A 12,946-nucleotide genomic window follows, 5' to 3' on the forward strand; every position below is an offset into this window, starting at 1 on the left:
CATTTACCAGATGAAGAGGATACATGTCCTCTGAAACATTTTTACTTGCTTGGGGAAATTGGCAATTGCAGATACTTCACTGAATCTAGCTTCTGGCTGAAGTGAACTAAGCAGCAGCTGCTGAGATCAGGAGAAACGTTTTTGAGGCAAACTTGTACAGTTAAAAATATTCAAGGAAAGCTAGCTGAAGCTGCTAACTCACCATGTGCTCACTCCTGAAGAAACACCACGCTGACATTACAGACTTCACATTGTATTAAGCTTGCAGCATTCAAAACCACAAGTAGGAAACTGTTCACGTATTCCATTCCCTCATATCTAACCCATCTATATGTTTTACACATATGCCAATCATGCCCACAGGTGACCTAATACTGTTTCAGTCCCTTGTTTGTAAAAAAAGAAAATAAAAATCACTTCTATTCTACTGGGCTTAAATCCCTGAAGAATCCATACTGTGTATGGAAGGCTCTAAGGTTTGTGCCGTTACAAGCTCGATGCAAATAAATGCACGGTAAATGTTTATTGTGCAGTTTTCCTCCCCTTAAGTTTTTCCCCCTTCCCTCCCAATAACTAAAACCAAAGTTTAAAACCAAAGCATGAATATGTCACCAGCACACGTGGACAGGTTTACAATCTTCTGTTTTTAAAGAACAAATGACAAAAGAGCATTCAAGAATATTGCAATTTTTTTTTAAAGAGACAAGTAGCAAAAATTTATACCACCTGGAATAAAACTGCTGAGACAAAGCTCTCTACATACACCTGCATGTTGCTGTAATACTTAAATAAGTAACACCAATGCAAGGAACGTTTCTCTTAATGGCTACTAGTGTTCAAAGAAGCATGGGATTATGGAGCTAAGTAGGTCTTTGTACCCTGTGAATTAAAATTCTGCAGGTGGCACTGAGACACTTCTCACAATGGAGTCACATAGCTTTCACTTTGATTTGCTTCATCTTCATCTGCTTCTTCTCAAGTTTCTTCTGCTCACGCCGCAAAGCAGCTTCCTGTAGGCCAGGACACAGAGATCTGAATGAACATCGGTGCTCTCTTCAAAGAGCAAGCTGATCATTTCAGAAGAGCCAAACAAAAAAAGACCTCCAGTACTTGGGTTCACATCTCTAACCACGTGAGGCGGCTCCTCACTGGGAGCCTTCGCATGTTTCAGAAAGCAACAGCATATACCCTGAAAGTTGTCTGCCTTCCAGCAAATAAGAAATCAAAGTTGGCCATTGCTGGTATATCTACAGGCAGCCCCGGAGATATCGTAGGAGAGGTTTGCCAGTAGCTTGTAACAATCTGAAAATCCATCTCACCTCCAGCCGACGCTGTTTTTCAGGATCCTCTTCGTTCATGATTCGCTCCTTCTCTGCCCGTTTTTTCTCTTCTCGACGGGACTGCGCAGCCTCCTGTCTTTGCACATGCGTCAGTTTAAGGAAGTTCTCTTCCACGCGAGCCCTGTTCTTGTCAGCTTTTTGTTTACCCTTTTCACAGAGAAAAGCAAATGCAGTTAATACAGATTTCCCCATGAGCAGGATGCAGTATCTCTGGTAGTCATATCAGAAACATAAGGCTCCCAATCTTAAGATTAAGGATCCAATGGTAATGGTTGCCATTTCATACAATATTCAGAAGACAGAAAAATATACACTACTTACTTCTCTGTTCAGACGGAACTTCTTTGCTTTGTCAATAGAGTAGATAACCATGCTCATCAGAGGCAGCAAAGACTCCATGTCCTTTGGGGAAGTGTTGCCTGAACCAGGCACTGAAATAAAGAGTTTCTTGTTAATTCAGAGAGATTGGCAGGATTTTTCTACTTGCTATAACGCTCTTTCCTTATTGCTCACACCATTCATGAAAGAAAGATGTTCTTATCCTCCTCTTTAGGAAGGACAACAAGGCTAAGTGCCAGGTCCTGCACTTGGGTCACAACAACCCCATGCAACGCTACAGGCTTGGGGAAGAGTGGCTGGAAAGCTGCCTGGTGGAAAAGCACCTGGGGGTGTTGGTCGACAGCCAGCTGAATACGAGCCGGCAGCGTGCCCAGGTGGCCAAGAAGGCCAATAGCATCCTGGCTTGTGTCAGAAATAGTGTGGCCAGCAGGACTAGGGAAGCGATCGTCCCCCTGTACTCAGCACCGGTGAGGCCGCACCTCAAATACTGTGTTCAGTTTTGGGCCCCTCACTACAAGAAAGACATTGAGGTGCTGGAGCGCGTCCAAAGAAGGGCAACAAAGCTGGTGAGGGGTCTGGAGAACAAGTCTTACCAGGAGCGACTGAGGGAACTGGGGTTGTTTAGCCTGGAGAAAAGGAGGCTGAGGGGAGACCTTACCACTCTCTACAACTACTTGAAAGGAGGTTTTAGCGAGGTGGGTGTTGGTCTCTCCTCCCAAGTAACAAGCGATAGGACAAGAGGAAACGGCCTCAAGTTGCACCAGGGGAGGTCTAGATTGGATATTAGGAAAAATTTCTTCACTGATAGGGTTGTCAAACATTGGAACAGGCTGCCCAAGGAAGTGGTTGAGTCACCATCCCTGGAGGTATTTAAAAGACGTGTAGATGTTGCACTTAGGGACATGGTTTAGTGGTGGACTTGGCAGTGCTAGGTTAACGACTGGAGTCAATGATGTTAAAGGTCTTTTCCAACCTAAATGATTCTATGATTCTAAGACATAACTAACTAAAAGAGGCATTTAGCTTTGGAGATCACATTTAGGTTCCTCACACAGTGACAGACCCATTTCCCCCACACAATCCTTCTTAGTTTTATTAGTACGGAATACAAACATAAGGGTTGAATTCAGGCTCTGACATTAGCTTCACTTGGAGCTGGGGCCTTGCATTTTGAAGAGAACTATGGGCCTTTTCTAGAATAGGCTCCCAACAGGCTGTTTTCATTTCAACCCAGGGTTAACCAAGTAACTCTGTGCAAGCAAGCTGCGAGGCGTGTGGCTTAAAAACAAGCTATCTTCCAATGCTGATCTAATACAACCACCAGCAGAGATATGAGTATGAACTAAGATCAATAATAGCAAGATTGAGTATCCTATTGTCATGACGATATGCTGCTCAGACCCCGGTGTTATTACTGCCTTCTGTTCACTGGTTAATCAATCAATGATCCTGTCACATGCACTGAAGTCATTTGTCATATATTGTCTTCCATAGATGACAGAACTTGAGCATGTGACTTGCACAAATAAAGCACAACACTCCCCCAGATACACACACACACGTACACCAGTTCTCTTACCGTTAAATGTAAACAAAAGTGTCTTCTTAGTTTCGGGCAGTTTTGTAAGCTGACCCTCCCTGGTAGGAAAGAAAAAAGCGGCTGGAATGAGTGAAGAAAAATATGGGCATACAAAATACCTAACGTTGTTAGGGAAAACCTCATCAAGAACCAAGAGACACTTGCAAACTACTCGAATAAAATAAACAAGATTAAAAGCCTGGCTGTAACCCAGATTTAAGTTTCAAACTATTCAGATTCCTGAAGTGTTTTACTCAAAAGCATGCAGTGAAAAGGCATTAATGTCAAAACATACTAACAGCACCGTCCAATCTGATTGTCAGATGTCATCTGAGCTCTGGCATCTGAGCCCTAAGAAGGCCTGTATATTTTTAATGACATTCGGTTTTACATGTACCCTGTTGTTTATACTACTACAGATCTTCTATAAATATCAGTTAGGAAAAAAAAAACAAAACATTTTCTAAAGAATTCAAGTCTTCACTGCCCAAAACCCCACAGTATTCTCATGTGAGAAAGTCAGACCTACATTTCACAAATCCTCCAAAGCCTAGCGATTTCAGTACAAGGTACGCGTACTGCTGTCTTATAATTAAATAAAAGTATGTTCCTTTTTTTGGAGAACAGTTTCAAGTTTTGATACGAATCATTTATTTATATGCCTGTGAGCATAATACACCCCTGCAAAAACCTACATGGTAATTCAGATAAGATAAATCATCCACCACTTGGCAATTCTGAAGCAGCAGCTAAAAGCACCTCAAGACTAGGAGGCTTAGCGAAACAGAAGAGATACTGCATCTGTGTATTTCTGAAGCACAGCTGAGAATCAACCTGAACAAAAGTACCCAAGCGATGGATTCAACAGCAGAATTTTTAGCTGTGTCAGCTAGGGAAGGACAAGCAGCCTTGATGGTTTTTTTTTTTACACTGCAGACTCTGCTTAAACCTAGTTCTCAATACATTCAAATAGCATCTGAGTTACTGTGTTGAGTTCTCCTCCTGCAGTGTTGTTTCTTGGCCCTTAAACTCCTAACATGCTGTCTACCTTTAGTGGGATTACTCGGTTGTTTTCCATGCAGCTGTGTACACTGTAGCTGCCAGGTGTTATCTGAAATTTGTAGCTGCCCAAACTACAGCATAACCAGCACACAAAAATAAATATTAAGGCAATACAGCACCTTGATCTTCTAAACTAATGCAGCATGTTGGAAGCATTGGGAGTGTATTTATTCACCTGTTTCACCTTTGCTCCCAATTTCTCTTTGTGTGCATTCCAGCAGGCTTCACACTGCAAACTAGTTTGTCAGCCTCTATTTTGCTTAGTGTTACAAGAGCTACTGGGAGGAGAGCTAGCTTTATACGTACTCTTGCATAAGTTTTGGACCGGAGAACTGGTCCGAGAATTGGACGGACTCAATCTTGTCAGCATAGTGCGTGAGGAAATGTATCATCTAAAAGAGAAACTGGGGTTAGTTTTTCCCAACACCAATCCATCTGCAGCCTACCCACTCCATATGGGTTTGCCAAAGTGTCCATATATCACTCAGAAAATTGCTGTGCTCAGCTTGCCACAATGACACTGTAATTTAAACTGTCAATTTTTTTTAGCATTTGCTAGAATGGGCCTCAATGCATGGAATTAACATGAGCAACTCAGATATTAGATATCTAACTCTCATTTGGGATTTTCCAATTCATTTGGTAACATGTCAACTTTGAGGACCTGCAGACACACCCTCCTTCGAACTGGCTGTTGAAGCTAACTTCCAGGCTTTGAAAGGCAGTTTTAAGTCTGCAGTTCCTGTTAGACTAGCAGTTGCTATGTAAAAGGAATGAAGACGTGAGAATTACATCCTTCTTCCAGCCCTTAAGCTTCCTTAGGGTCTTGATTTCTCTAGAGCTCACTGGGGCCATTTGGCTCTCCTGTTGTGATGTTTACAGGAGATACAGCCTATGCAAAAGAGTTCTAATCTTTAAGTGCCAGGGTTACCAACAAAGATTTGTACTAATTCGTTCAAGATTACCTTAGCGTCCATCATTCCCTCTGTGACCTCCCCCATCTCCGACAAGATAGCCAGCGAATCTGGAAGCCCATATTTTGCACCAGACTTAGGTTTATCACTGCAGAACTCGCTCTGTTTCAAAGAGAACAAGGGGAAAGAAATAAAAATAAACACAAATTTGTAATTATCTTATCAGACTGAACTGTTCCAGCACAGTGGGACTCCTAAAAGTACCTGAAAAGAAACAGTAAAAAATACACTAACTCAGTCACTCAGTCTGGCTGGGGACATTTCAAGTATAAAGTAAAGCATGCAGTATCAATAGTCTTTAAGTTAGTATTTCCCTTCAATAGTCAGTACTTTAAGGAAAAAGATAAAACAATTCTAATACATCCATGCTGGAATGCTCAAAGTGGCTTAAGGCGTTTTGCTTACATTGTTTGATAACAGAACAAAAGCAACTGGCATCCTACCAACCACACTTTAGTGCTGTTACTTGAGACAAGTTAGGAGAGAAAAGATTTGCAAACCACTGCTTGTTATCACTGGATTCTTTGCAAGCTTCAGGGCTTGAACATATGGAAAGTTTTAATTTCAGATCACATAAAAGCAGATGACTTAGACCAAAACTTACCACATCACATATCACTAATTAAGTTTACTTTTCAATCCTTGAAAAGGTCATTTGTGCAAATTAAATGAGGTGAAGTGACACTCGTGTATCCTGACAGTATACTTCAGCCTCCTCCTAAATGAACTATACACCAAAAGATGTAAGCTGCTTTCGATTGCCTCTTTTCCTGCAGTTCTGACAGCAGCTGGCTAGCACTTCAGATGTTTGACGGCATTAGACTTTCATCCATTAGATGAAAATGTCTTTTCCACACGCACTAATTCCAACAGATCAGTGACAAGTTTTCAGCTGTTCCCAAGAAAATAAGCAATCTACAGATTAGAGGTTCCTATATCCTATTATTTATCATGTTAGTATTCCCAGCGTGAACATACATACCAGGTCCTGCATCTCTTTCTGAAGTCGCACCAGGGCTTTTCTCGTTCCAACAGCAAACACATAGGTATCCATATCTTCGTCATTCATTGTTACTTTTATTTGCTGTGGGACAGAATGTTGTTAGCCCTGATCAGATTTATACGATGTACTCTGCCTTCAGACTGCTGGCCAAATGGAGACCTATGTCTTCTATGACTTCAATGTTTGTCTGACACTTTGATTCATAAGAACAAAGACTAAGCGAGGCCATATACACAGCTAAGATAAAGGTTGTTGATTTAAAGCTTCTCAGTGTGTCTTAAGGTAAGGTAGCTTTTTAATTATATTGAGTACTCAATTCAGTATTCTGGTATAACGCTACAGTGTAATGACAGTGACTAGAACAGTGGAGTTGTAAGACTCATCTGCAGTGCAGAGATCCGTTGCTTAGGAGCAACTGCCCACATCTAAATTAAATATTTTTAATAGATATAAGTAAATACAATTATAGATACATGGAAAGAGTATTCACAGTGCACACAGCCACTGTTCTTCCAAATGCAACCTCTCTTGGCATTTATGCAGTTAGAGACTACCCTCATCTCCAAGAGCAAGGGGCGAAGCAAAAAGTAACGTTACAGGATATAATATCCAGGCCAGCATACGCACTAAGCGGCTCTGTTCAGGCAGACTGAACAGACAGAAGAACAATCATTAAGTATTTCAGACTTTAAAACCACTTTTTATCAATATGAAGTCTTGAAGCATGATAGACTGTTCACAAAGCCACTCAAACTATAAAGCCCATAGATAAAACAATTTCCAGTCATCAGCAGTTTGCATTTCACAGGCAGAAAAGAAACACGAATGATTCTTTCAGATTGTTTTGACAGTTACTGAACTGGAAGATATGGAATACTACAGAAAGACACCTAGCAGTTCACTTGTGTGTCTTAAGAACAATCAAAAGCAGCAGAGCAGAACCGAAGGAATGCAACAATTTATCACAGCTAATCTAAAGGGCTGAGTACATACCACTTGGTCAGAAGCTGGCCTCATCATGCGCGCAAGAACGTTCAGTAGGTCTTGTCTCTTGAGAAACTACAAACACAAGTTTGTAAACACAGAAGAAGATAGCTGAATATACCTAGAGTGCAGCATTTCATTAGCAGATAGCAGTGGGGCTCAAGGGAAAAATAGGACAGTTATAAGTGGATGTTTTTCATAGAAGAATTTAGCTTTGAAAGGCCCTTTGGAAGTCACCTATACTGCTCAAAAGCAGGCCTACTTTCTGCATTAGATGAGTTTCTCAGGACCTTGTTCCCTCAAGTTCGGAGCTGCACCAACATGTGGGGCTGTTCCATCCCAGGTGCAGGAGTTTGTATTTGTCTTTGTTGTCCTTCCTTGGAATTCCTGTTGGTCCTTTCCTCCAACATGCTAAAGTCCCTCTAAATGGCAGCTGGGCTCTTCAGTTACCTCTGTTTACGCTACACTTCTGGTTTCTATACTCTTTCTGTAAGCATTCACTCTTACCTACTTTGGTGGGCAGAATACAGGCCTGTACGGATCTTTAGTCCGACCAGTCTTCCCTTCATGTGTGCATATTCAGAACCCTGTATCTGAATGTGAGGAAGAGAGTCGAGCTGGGACTCCTTGTTGCTCACACTGGAATGGAAAAGCCTCTAGAACCTGAAAACTGGTGACAGGTAAACAGTACTGCAACCTCCCTCATCCTTACCTTTAGCTGGATGAGCATTCCTTCACAGCACACCCTTCCAGAGCACCACAAGTTATATATGTGTTCATTTTCTTGATTTAGTTTCCCAGTGCTTGTAGCTTCTTTATTAGTGCCATCGTCCCCTGAAGAAAACAACAGTGAAAGAGAACTGCAATCTAAAAATCACAAATTTAAACACCAAAGTTCATCAGCAGGCTTAGAGCTCAGTTGTTGCTGGATTACTTCAGTATCACCGTGATGTTTCTGAATAATTTATACTACAACACCATAATCTAATTTCAGCACTGCAAGACTGGCACACTATTTGCCTACAGACACAGCTGCTGTTAGTGCTATCATGCATCCGCATAGAAAAGGTTACTCTTCTCTATAGCCTACATGCCAGTCTAAAACTGGCTTTATTCAAATAAACTAAAAATGGATCCTAGTCATTATGGAACTCACCAACAAGAGCAAAGTTACTTTCTAGCAGCTCCCTGTGAGTATTGAACCATGCATGAGCCAGACGGTTGTTTTTGTTCTTCCCAATGATGTAATTCATGATGTAAGCAAGAAGACCTGTTACCATCAGGATCTCCATGTAATAACTCTCCCAGCTGTTTTGAAGGTGAGCAGGGACCTATGGTAAGTGAACGGAGACTGTCTTTTACATAGTGAATGAGTGGATTCCATATACACAAACAATTTGGAAAATGCAGAGTACTGGAGAAGCTTCATCCCAAACACAGCAATAAGCTTCACAAAGGCGACAGGACAGAGCTAAGCCTACATAATGCATTTGGCTCTACTGGGACACAGCAATCATACAGGAAACAACTGATAACAGCATTCCCAAAATACCTGGGTAATACAAACAAAATACTTCTCTCTTCCAAGTGAGCCTGTGCTAGCATGTATCCCTCAGAGGAGTCAACAGCCCAGCATTTCAACCCACTGATTATTTGAGCTTGATGCCCTGCCCATCACAGCATTATCTGATCATCATGTAACTTCTGTTGAAATCTAAAGTAATACCCAATGTCCAGGAGCATTTTCAGGATGCCACCAAGAGCCACAGACTGCGTGGGGGAGCAGGGAAGCCTGCCTGACCTTGCCATCTTCAGAGAATAATTAGCCGTTCTGCTATCACTGTATCACCCTTCAGTCATAAAAGTACCCAAACCTTAATTTTCACTACCAAGGTCAGCCATAATACTTAAAGAGAGATCTTAGGGACAACAAAAATGCAGGCCTCAAGCACCTGATCATTCTGTAAAAGACTCTCTTGGGAGGCAACAAGAAGGTGATGCAGGGTGGACAGAGAGATTGGCTTCAAAAACCATCAGAGGAGTCAATTTCTAATCTGAAACTTTAGCCATAGGCAAGCTAAAAATACACTACGTTTATTGTAAACATATCATCATTGCAACCTCTTCCTTACGTGTTGACAAAGCACCCAGACATTCTGGGATGTACGGTTTTTCTCTGGATTAAATGAAGGTCATCACTCTAGCTCCTCTACTTCTCCCCCGCAGTCATATGGGTAAACGAAGATAAGTCAAAAAATGCTTTGGTCAAAACTATGTTACAAAAGGTCTGTTTTAATGAAGAATTTACTGATCTATATTCCAATTACAATTCTCAGTTTGAATACAGAATACAGCATTGATCCAAGGATGGGAGTTCTAGCAGCTTCAAATAGAGATCAACAGACCAAAGGCACCTGCCCTGGAAGTTTTACTTCAAGAGTTGCTATTTAAAGTAGCATAAACCAATGCAGAAGAGCATGGAATTGGGAGCTGGCACAACTGGATCATATTCTGCTGCTATCCTGTTGCTTTATTTCAGGTATTTCTTGTCTCCACACTTCTTCCCATTTCTGCACTGCCTCTTGTTAATTCAAATAGCAAATTCTTTAGGACAGATTCTCTTCTTATGTGTATGTTTGTACGCCAATGACATTGTTGGCATACCGCCTTAAAAAAAATAAGTGATGAAACACCAAATAGAAAGCGGATCAACATTTATACCTACATTAACTATTGTTATGGGGTCTTTATTTTTGCTATGAGACGCATCTGGTTTCTCTTCATAGCCTTCAAACTCCTCATCATCATACGGTTCACTCTCGGTATCACCTTCCTAAAAGACAAAATCACAAACAGCATGAAAATCCAAAGCCCAGTAAGCAAAATCCAAAAAGATAAGGCGAGAAAGAAAGGTGTAGAGATACTATTAGGAAACACATAGAGGAAGGACATGAGGCATTACCTGTGCATCTGCGTCATCAAAGTCTTCCTGATTCTCATCCTGACCTTCAAGCTCTACAGTGGCTTCTTCTTCGTCATCTTCTGTAGTGATGATCCTCTGAGGAGACTCTGTGACTGCATCTTCATTAACATCTTCAAATTCAGCAAAGTCATTATCATCATATTCCATAATGTCATCTCCATCCTCAAATTCATCATACTTTGCCAAAGAAAAACTCCATGGGATGAACAGGACAGCAATAAAAATATATAAATTCTTCATTTTCACTGGGGAGGGGGGGAAAAAAAAAAAAAAAATCAAACATTGCAAAAAATCCTTATCAATTCTGTTATATCATACCTCTAGTAATGCCCAGCTTCCAAGAACAATTTAAAAACACTATCAGGGTCAGACCAGAGAGAGAAATAAACCCCTGCCTGATCTTGCCATCTTCTGTATAAAGAAAGTGAATACCCTTACAAGAAAAAAAAAATAACTTTGAAGGTGAGGTTCTAGACTCTCTTGCTTGTAGCAGGAGCAGCTGAGGCAGCAGCAAGCTCACATCTGGCCAAGCTGTTCAGATGAGCAAGTTCTGGAAGCAGAGATGTTCCGCTATAAAACTGACTCTCCAACAGCATCTCTCACTCAGTCAGCGTTGCCAGCTCATTTCAAAGACCACACACTGTGCCTATAGTTGTTATTAATTAGCAATTAGACACAGTCAGATCAATGAATGTGTAACAACAGCAGTAAATCTTAAAATGCACTTAATTCATTTACTTTAAACAGCAATGCTCTGATCACCTCTGCTAGTTTAGAAGTGCTCATGTTTGATTTTCTAGACTGCATGCTCAGGATCAGGTCCCACAGCATCTCAGCACTATTTCTGTTTACAGATAGAGACCTTTTGTCGTAAGCGCTACAAAAAAAAGCAGGAAGAGGATGAATATTGCACTGGTCCCCAAAACACGAGTAAACTGGGGCTCATGAGACCAAGACTTTCTTCTCAGATCTGCCAGCAACCTGCAGAGAGATTGTTAGTTCACCTTTTTTTGCCCTCAGCTTCCTACGTCTTTTCTGCTTGATCTCAAAACAGTCCCAGTCTCCCACTCTGACAGTGGGTACCATCACCAAGGTCCAAACTAAGAGCCTGAAAAGGCAGTAATAACCCTCCTGCTGCATTTCACAAACAGCTGTGGAGGATCGGCTGCATCAGACTTGGCAGTAAGATTCATTTTACTCCCTCCCGCAACCAGATCTGAGTGGGAACTTGAATGTTAATGAGACTGTTCTCTTAAAAACTTGAAATAGAAACAATTTGTTTCTAAATTAGACCAGCACTCCTCTGAGTACCGCATGCAGGGAACCCACCGCTACGAATGACAAGGACAGCTAAAATGAAAGCCTTTGTCAAAGACTTCTCATTTTAGCAAAAACCTGAACAGAACATGTTCACGAGAACGTTAATCAAGATGGAAAGCACAGCAAGGCAGAGCCCAGGAACTTAGCACATTGTCTGGGTATGTCACAGGTTTATGTGAATTTAAATGGAAAAACAAAACACTATTTACATATGACAGAATTTGCATTCAGAGGTTAAAAACACCAGGACAACGGAGCCACCTGCTCAACCAAACCCCAACAGTTTCACAGTAAGAATTTCGAGGCTATTTGAGTATATCCACTTTCAAAAGACCCTACAACTCCAGAAAGCCTTATGCAAAATAAACTTCTGCAGCTGATTCCAAAGAGACAGTCGAACTAGAGATGGGTGAAAACTAGAACAGACTCCTAACTCAGCCGTCTCTGTCACAAGGCAGAATGCATTCTAAGTACAAACAACTCCACGAAGCAGAATATGCTTTGGCAGGCCTGCCACGATCCACACGCCACCGACTTTCCCTTGCAAGAGGAGCCAATTCATCCACCGATCTCCACACAGGCGAGAGGGAAGGGAGAGGCGCCGGGTCCCAGCAGGCTGGGCCCCCACCGTCACCCACCACCCTAAAGCAGGGACACCCACCGCAGGTGCTGCACGGCGTCCCGCCGTGCCGCGGATCCCCTGGCTCCAGGCACATGCCTCTGCTCCCAGCTCCTTCCAGGTACACAAGTCAAGGTTAGCGAGGCTAAAATTAGCTCCCTGCTTCCCCACCGCCCCGGGGCGCGGGCCCCCCCTCTCCTGCCCCACACGCCCGACTCCCCACAGCCCGGCCCCACAGCCCCACTCCCCCTCTCCCACTCTCACCCCCCAGAAGGGTGCTGGGGGCCCCAGGCCCCCCAGCCAGCGCCTCCTGCCCCCGCGGGGCAAAGCACAGGCCCCGCACGCCCGGTGCCCCCAGGGCCAGGCCGCCCCCTCTCGGGGGCACTACGGGGCCGAGGGCAGCCGGTAACGGGGAGTGGGAAAGGGGAGGGGGCGAGGCTCGCCCGGCCGCCCCCGGGGAGGCGGGAGCGGGGTGCCCCATCCCCGGCAGGGCGCGGAGCTGCCGCCGCGGGGGCGCAGGACCCGGCCCGGGGCCGCGTTACCTGAGTCACTCGGCGGCACCGCCGCTTAGGCCCGGCCCTCGCCTTCCGCTCAGCGCCCGCCGCCGCGGCCGCAAGCGGCGCAGCCTGCGTGCTTTGCGTAGCGGGGGACATGCGCACTGCGGGCTGCCCGCGGCGGCGGCCGCCCGAGCTGCATGTGCGCAGGTGTGTGTGGGTATACACGCGTGGGCGGTGCGCAGGAGA

At 43.5% G+C, this 12,946-nt stretch overlaps 1 protein-coding gene across 2 annotated transcripts; it reads right to left on the reverse strand.

Moving 5' to 3' along the window:
* Positions 1–621: 621 nt before the first annotated feature.
* CCDC47 (coiled-coil domain containing 47) lies at positions 622–12,915 on the reverse strand. 2 transcript variants are annotated; one of them, XM_050911762.1, is made up of 14 exons: positions 12,468–12,495; positions 12,246–12,317; positions 10,244–10,509; positions 10,007–10,114; positions 8,438–8,612; positions 7,994–8,115; positions 7,291–7,356; positions 6,277–6,378; positions 5,286–5,396; positions 4,627–4,712; positions 3,259–3,317; positions 1,662–1,771; positions 1,320–1,487; positions 622–1,010 (listed from the first exon to the last, which is right to left on the reverse strand). In XM_050911762.1, the coding sequence occupies exons 2-14, from the start codon at positions 12,298–12,300 to the stop codon at positions 930–932; spliced, it is 1,509 nt and encodes a 502-aa protein (XP_050767719.1). In that variant the 5' UTR covers positions 12,301–12,317; positions 12,468–12,495; the 3' UTR covers positions 622–929. The 2 variants fall into 2 exon arrangements, with proteins under 2 accessions (XP_050767719.1, XP_050767720.1); XM_050911763.1 differs by lacking the exons at positions 12,246–12,317; positions 12,468–12,495 and adding an exon at positions 12,746–12,915.
* Positions 12,916–12,946: the final 31 nt, after the last annotated feature.

This window comes from Gymnogyps californianus, chromosome 28 (genome assembly GCF_018139145.2).
Source record: "Gymnogyps californianus isolate 813 chromosome 28, ASM1813914v2, whole genome shotgun sequence".
NCBI lineage: Eukaryota > Metazoa > Chordata > Aves > Accipitriformes > Cathartidae > Gymnogyps > Gymnogyps californianus.

What these genes read in the sequence shown, in the direction of transcription:
- CCDC47 (XM_050911762.1), bottom strand. Translation starts at nt 12,300, where the DNA reads ATGTGCCTGGAGCCAGGGGATCCGCGGCACGGCGGGACGCCGTGCAGC. An exon ending in TTGATGACGCAGATGCACAG is followed by an intron (nt 10,115 to 10,243) that starts GTAATGCCTCAT and finishes TTTGTCTTTTAG; the next exon opens with GAAGGTGATACCGAGAGTGA. An exon ending in AGAAAGAGATGCAGGACCTG is followed by an intron (nt 5,397 to 6,276) that starts GTATGTATGTTC and finishes TCTTTGAAACAG; the next exon opens with AGCGAGTTCTGCAGTGATAA.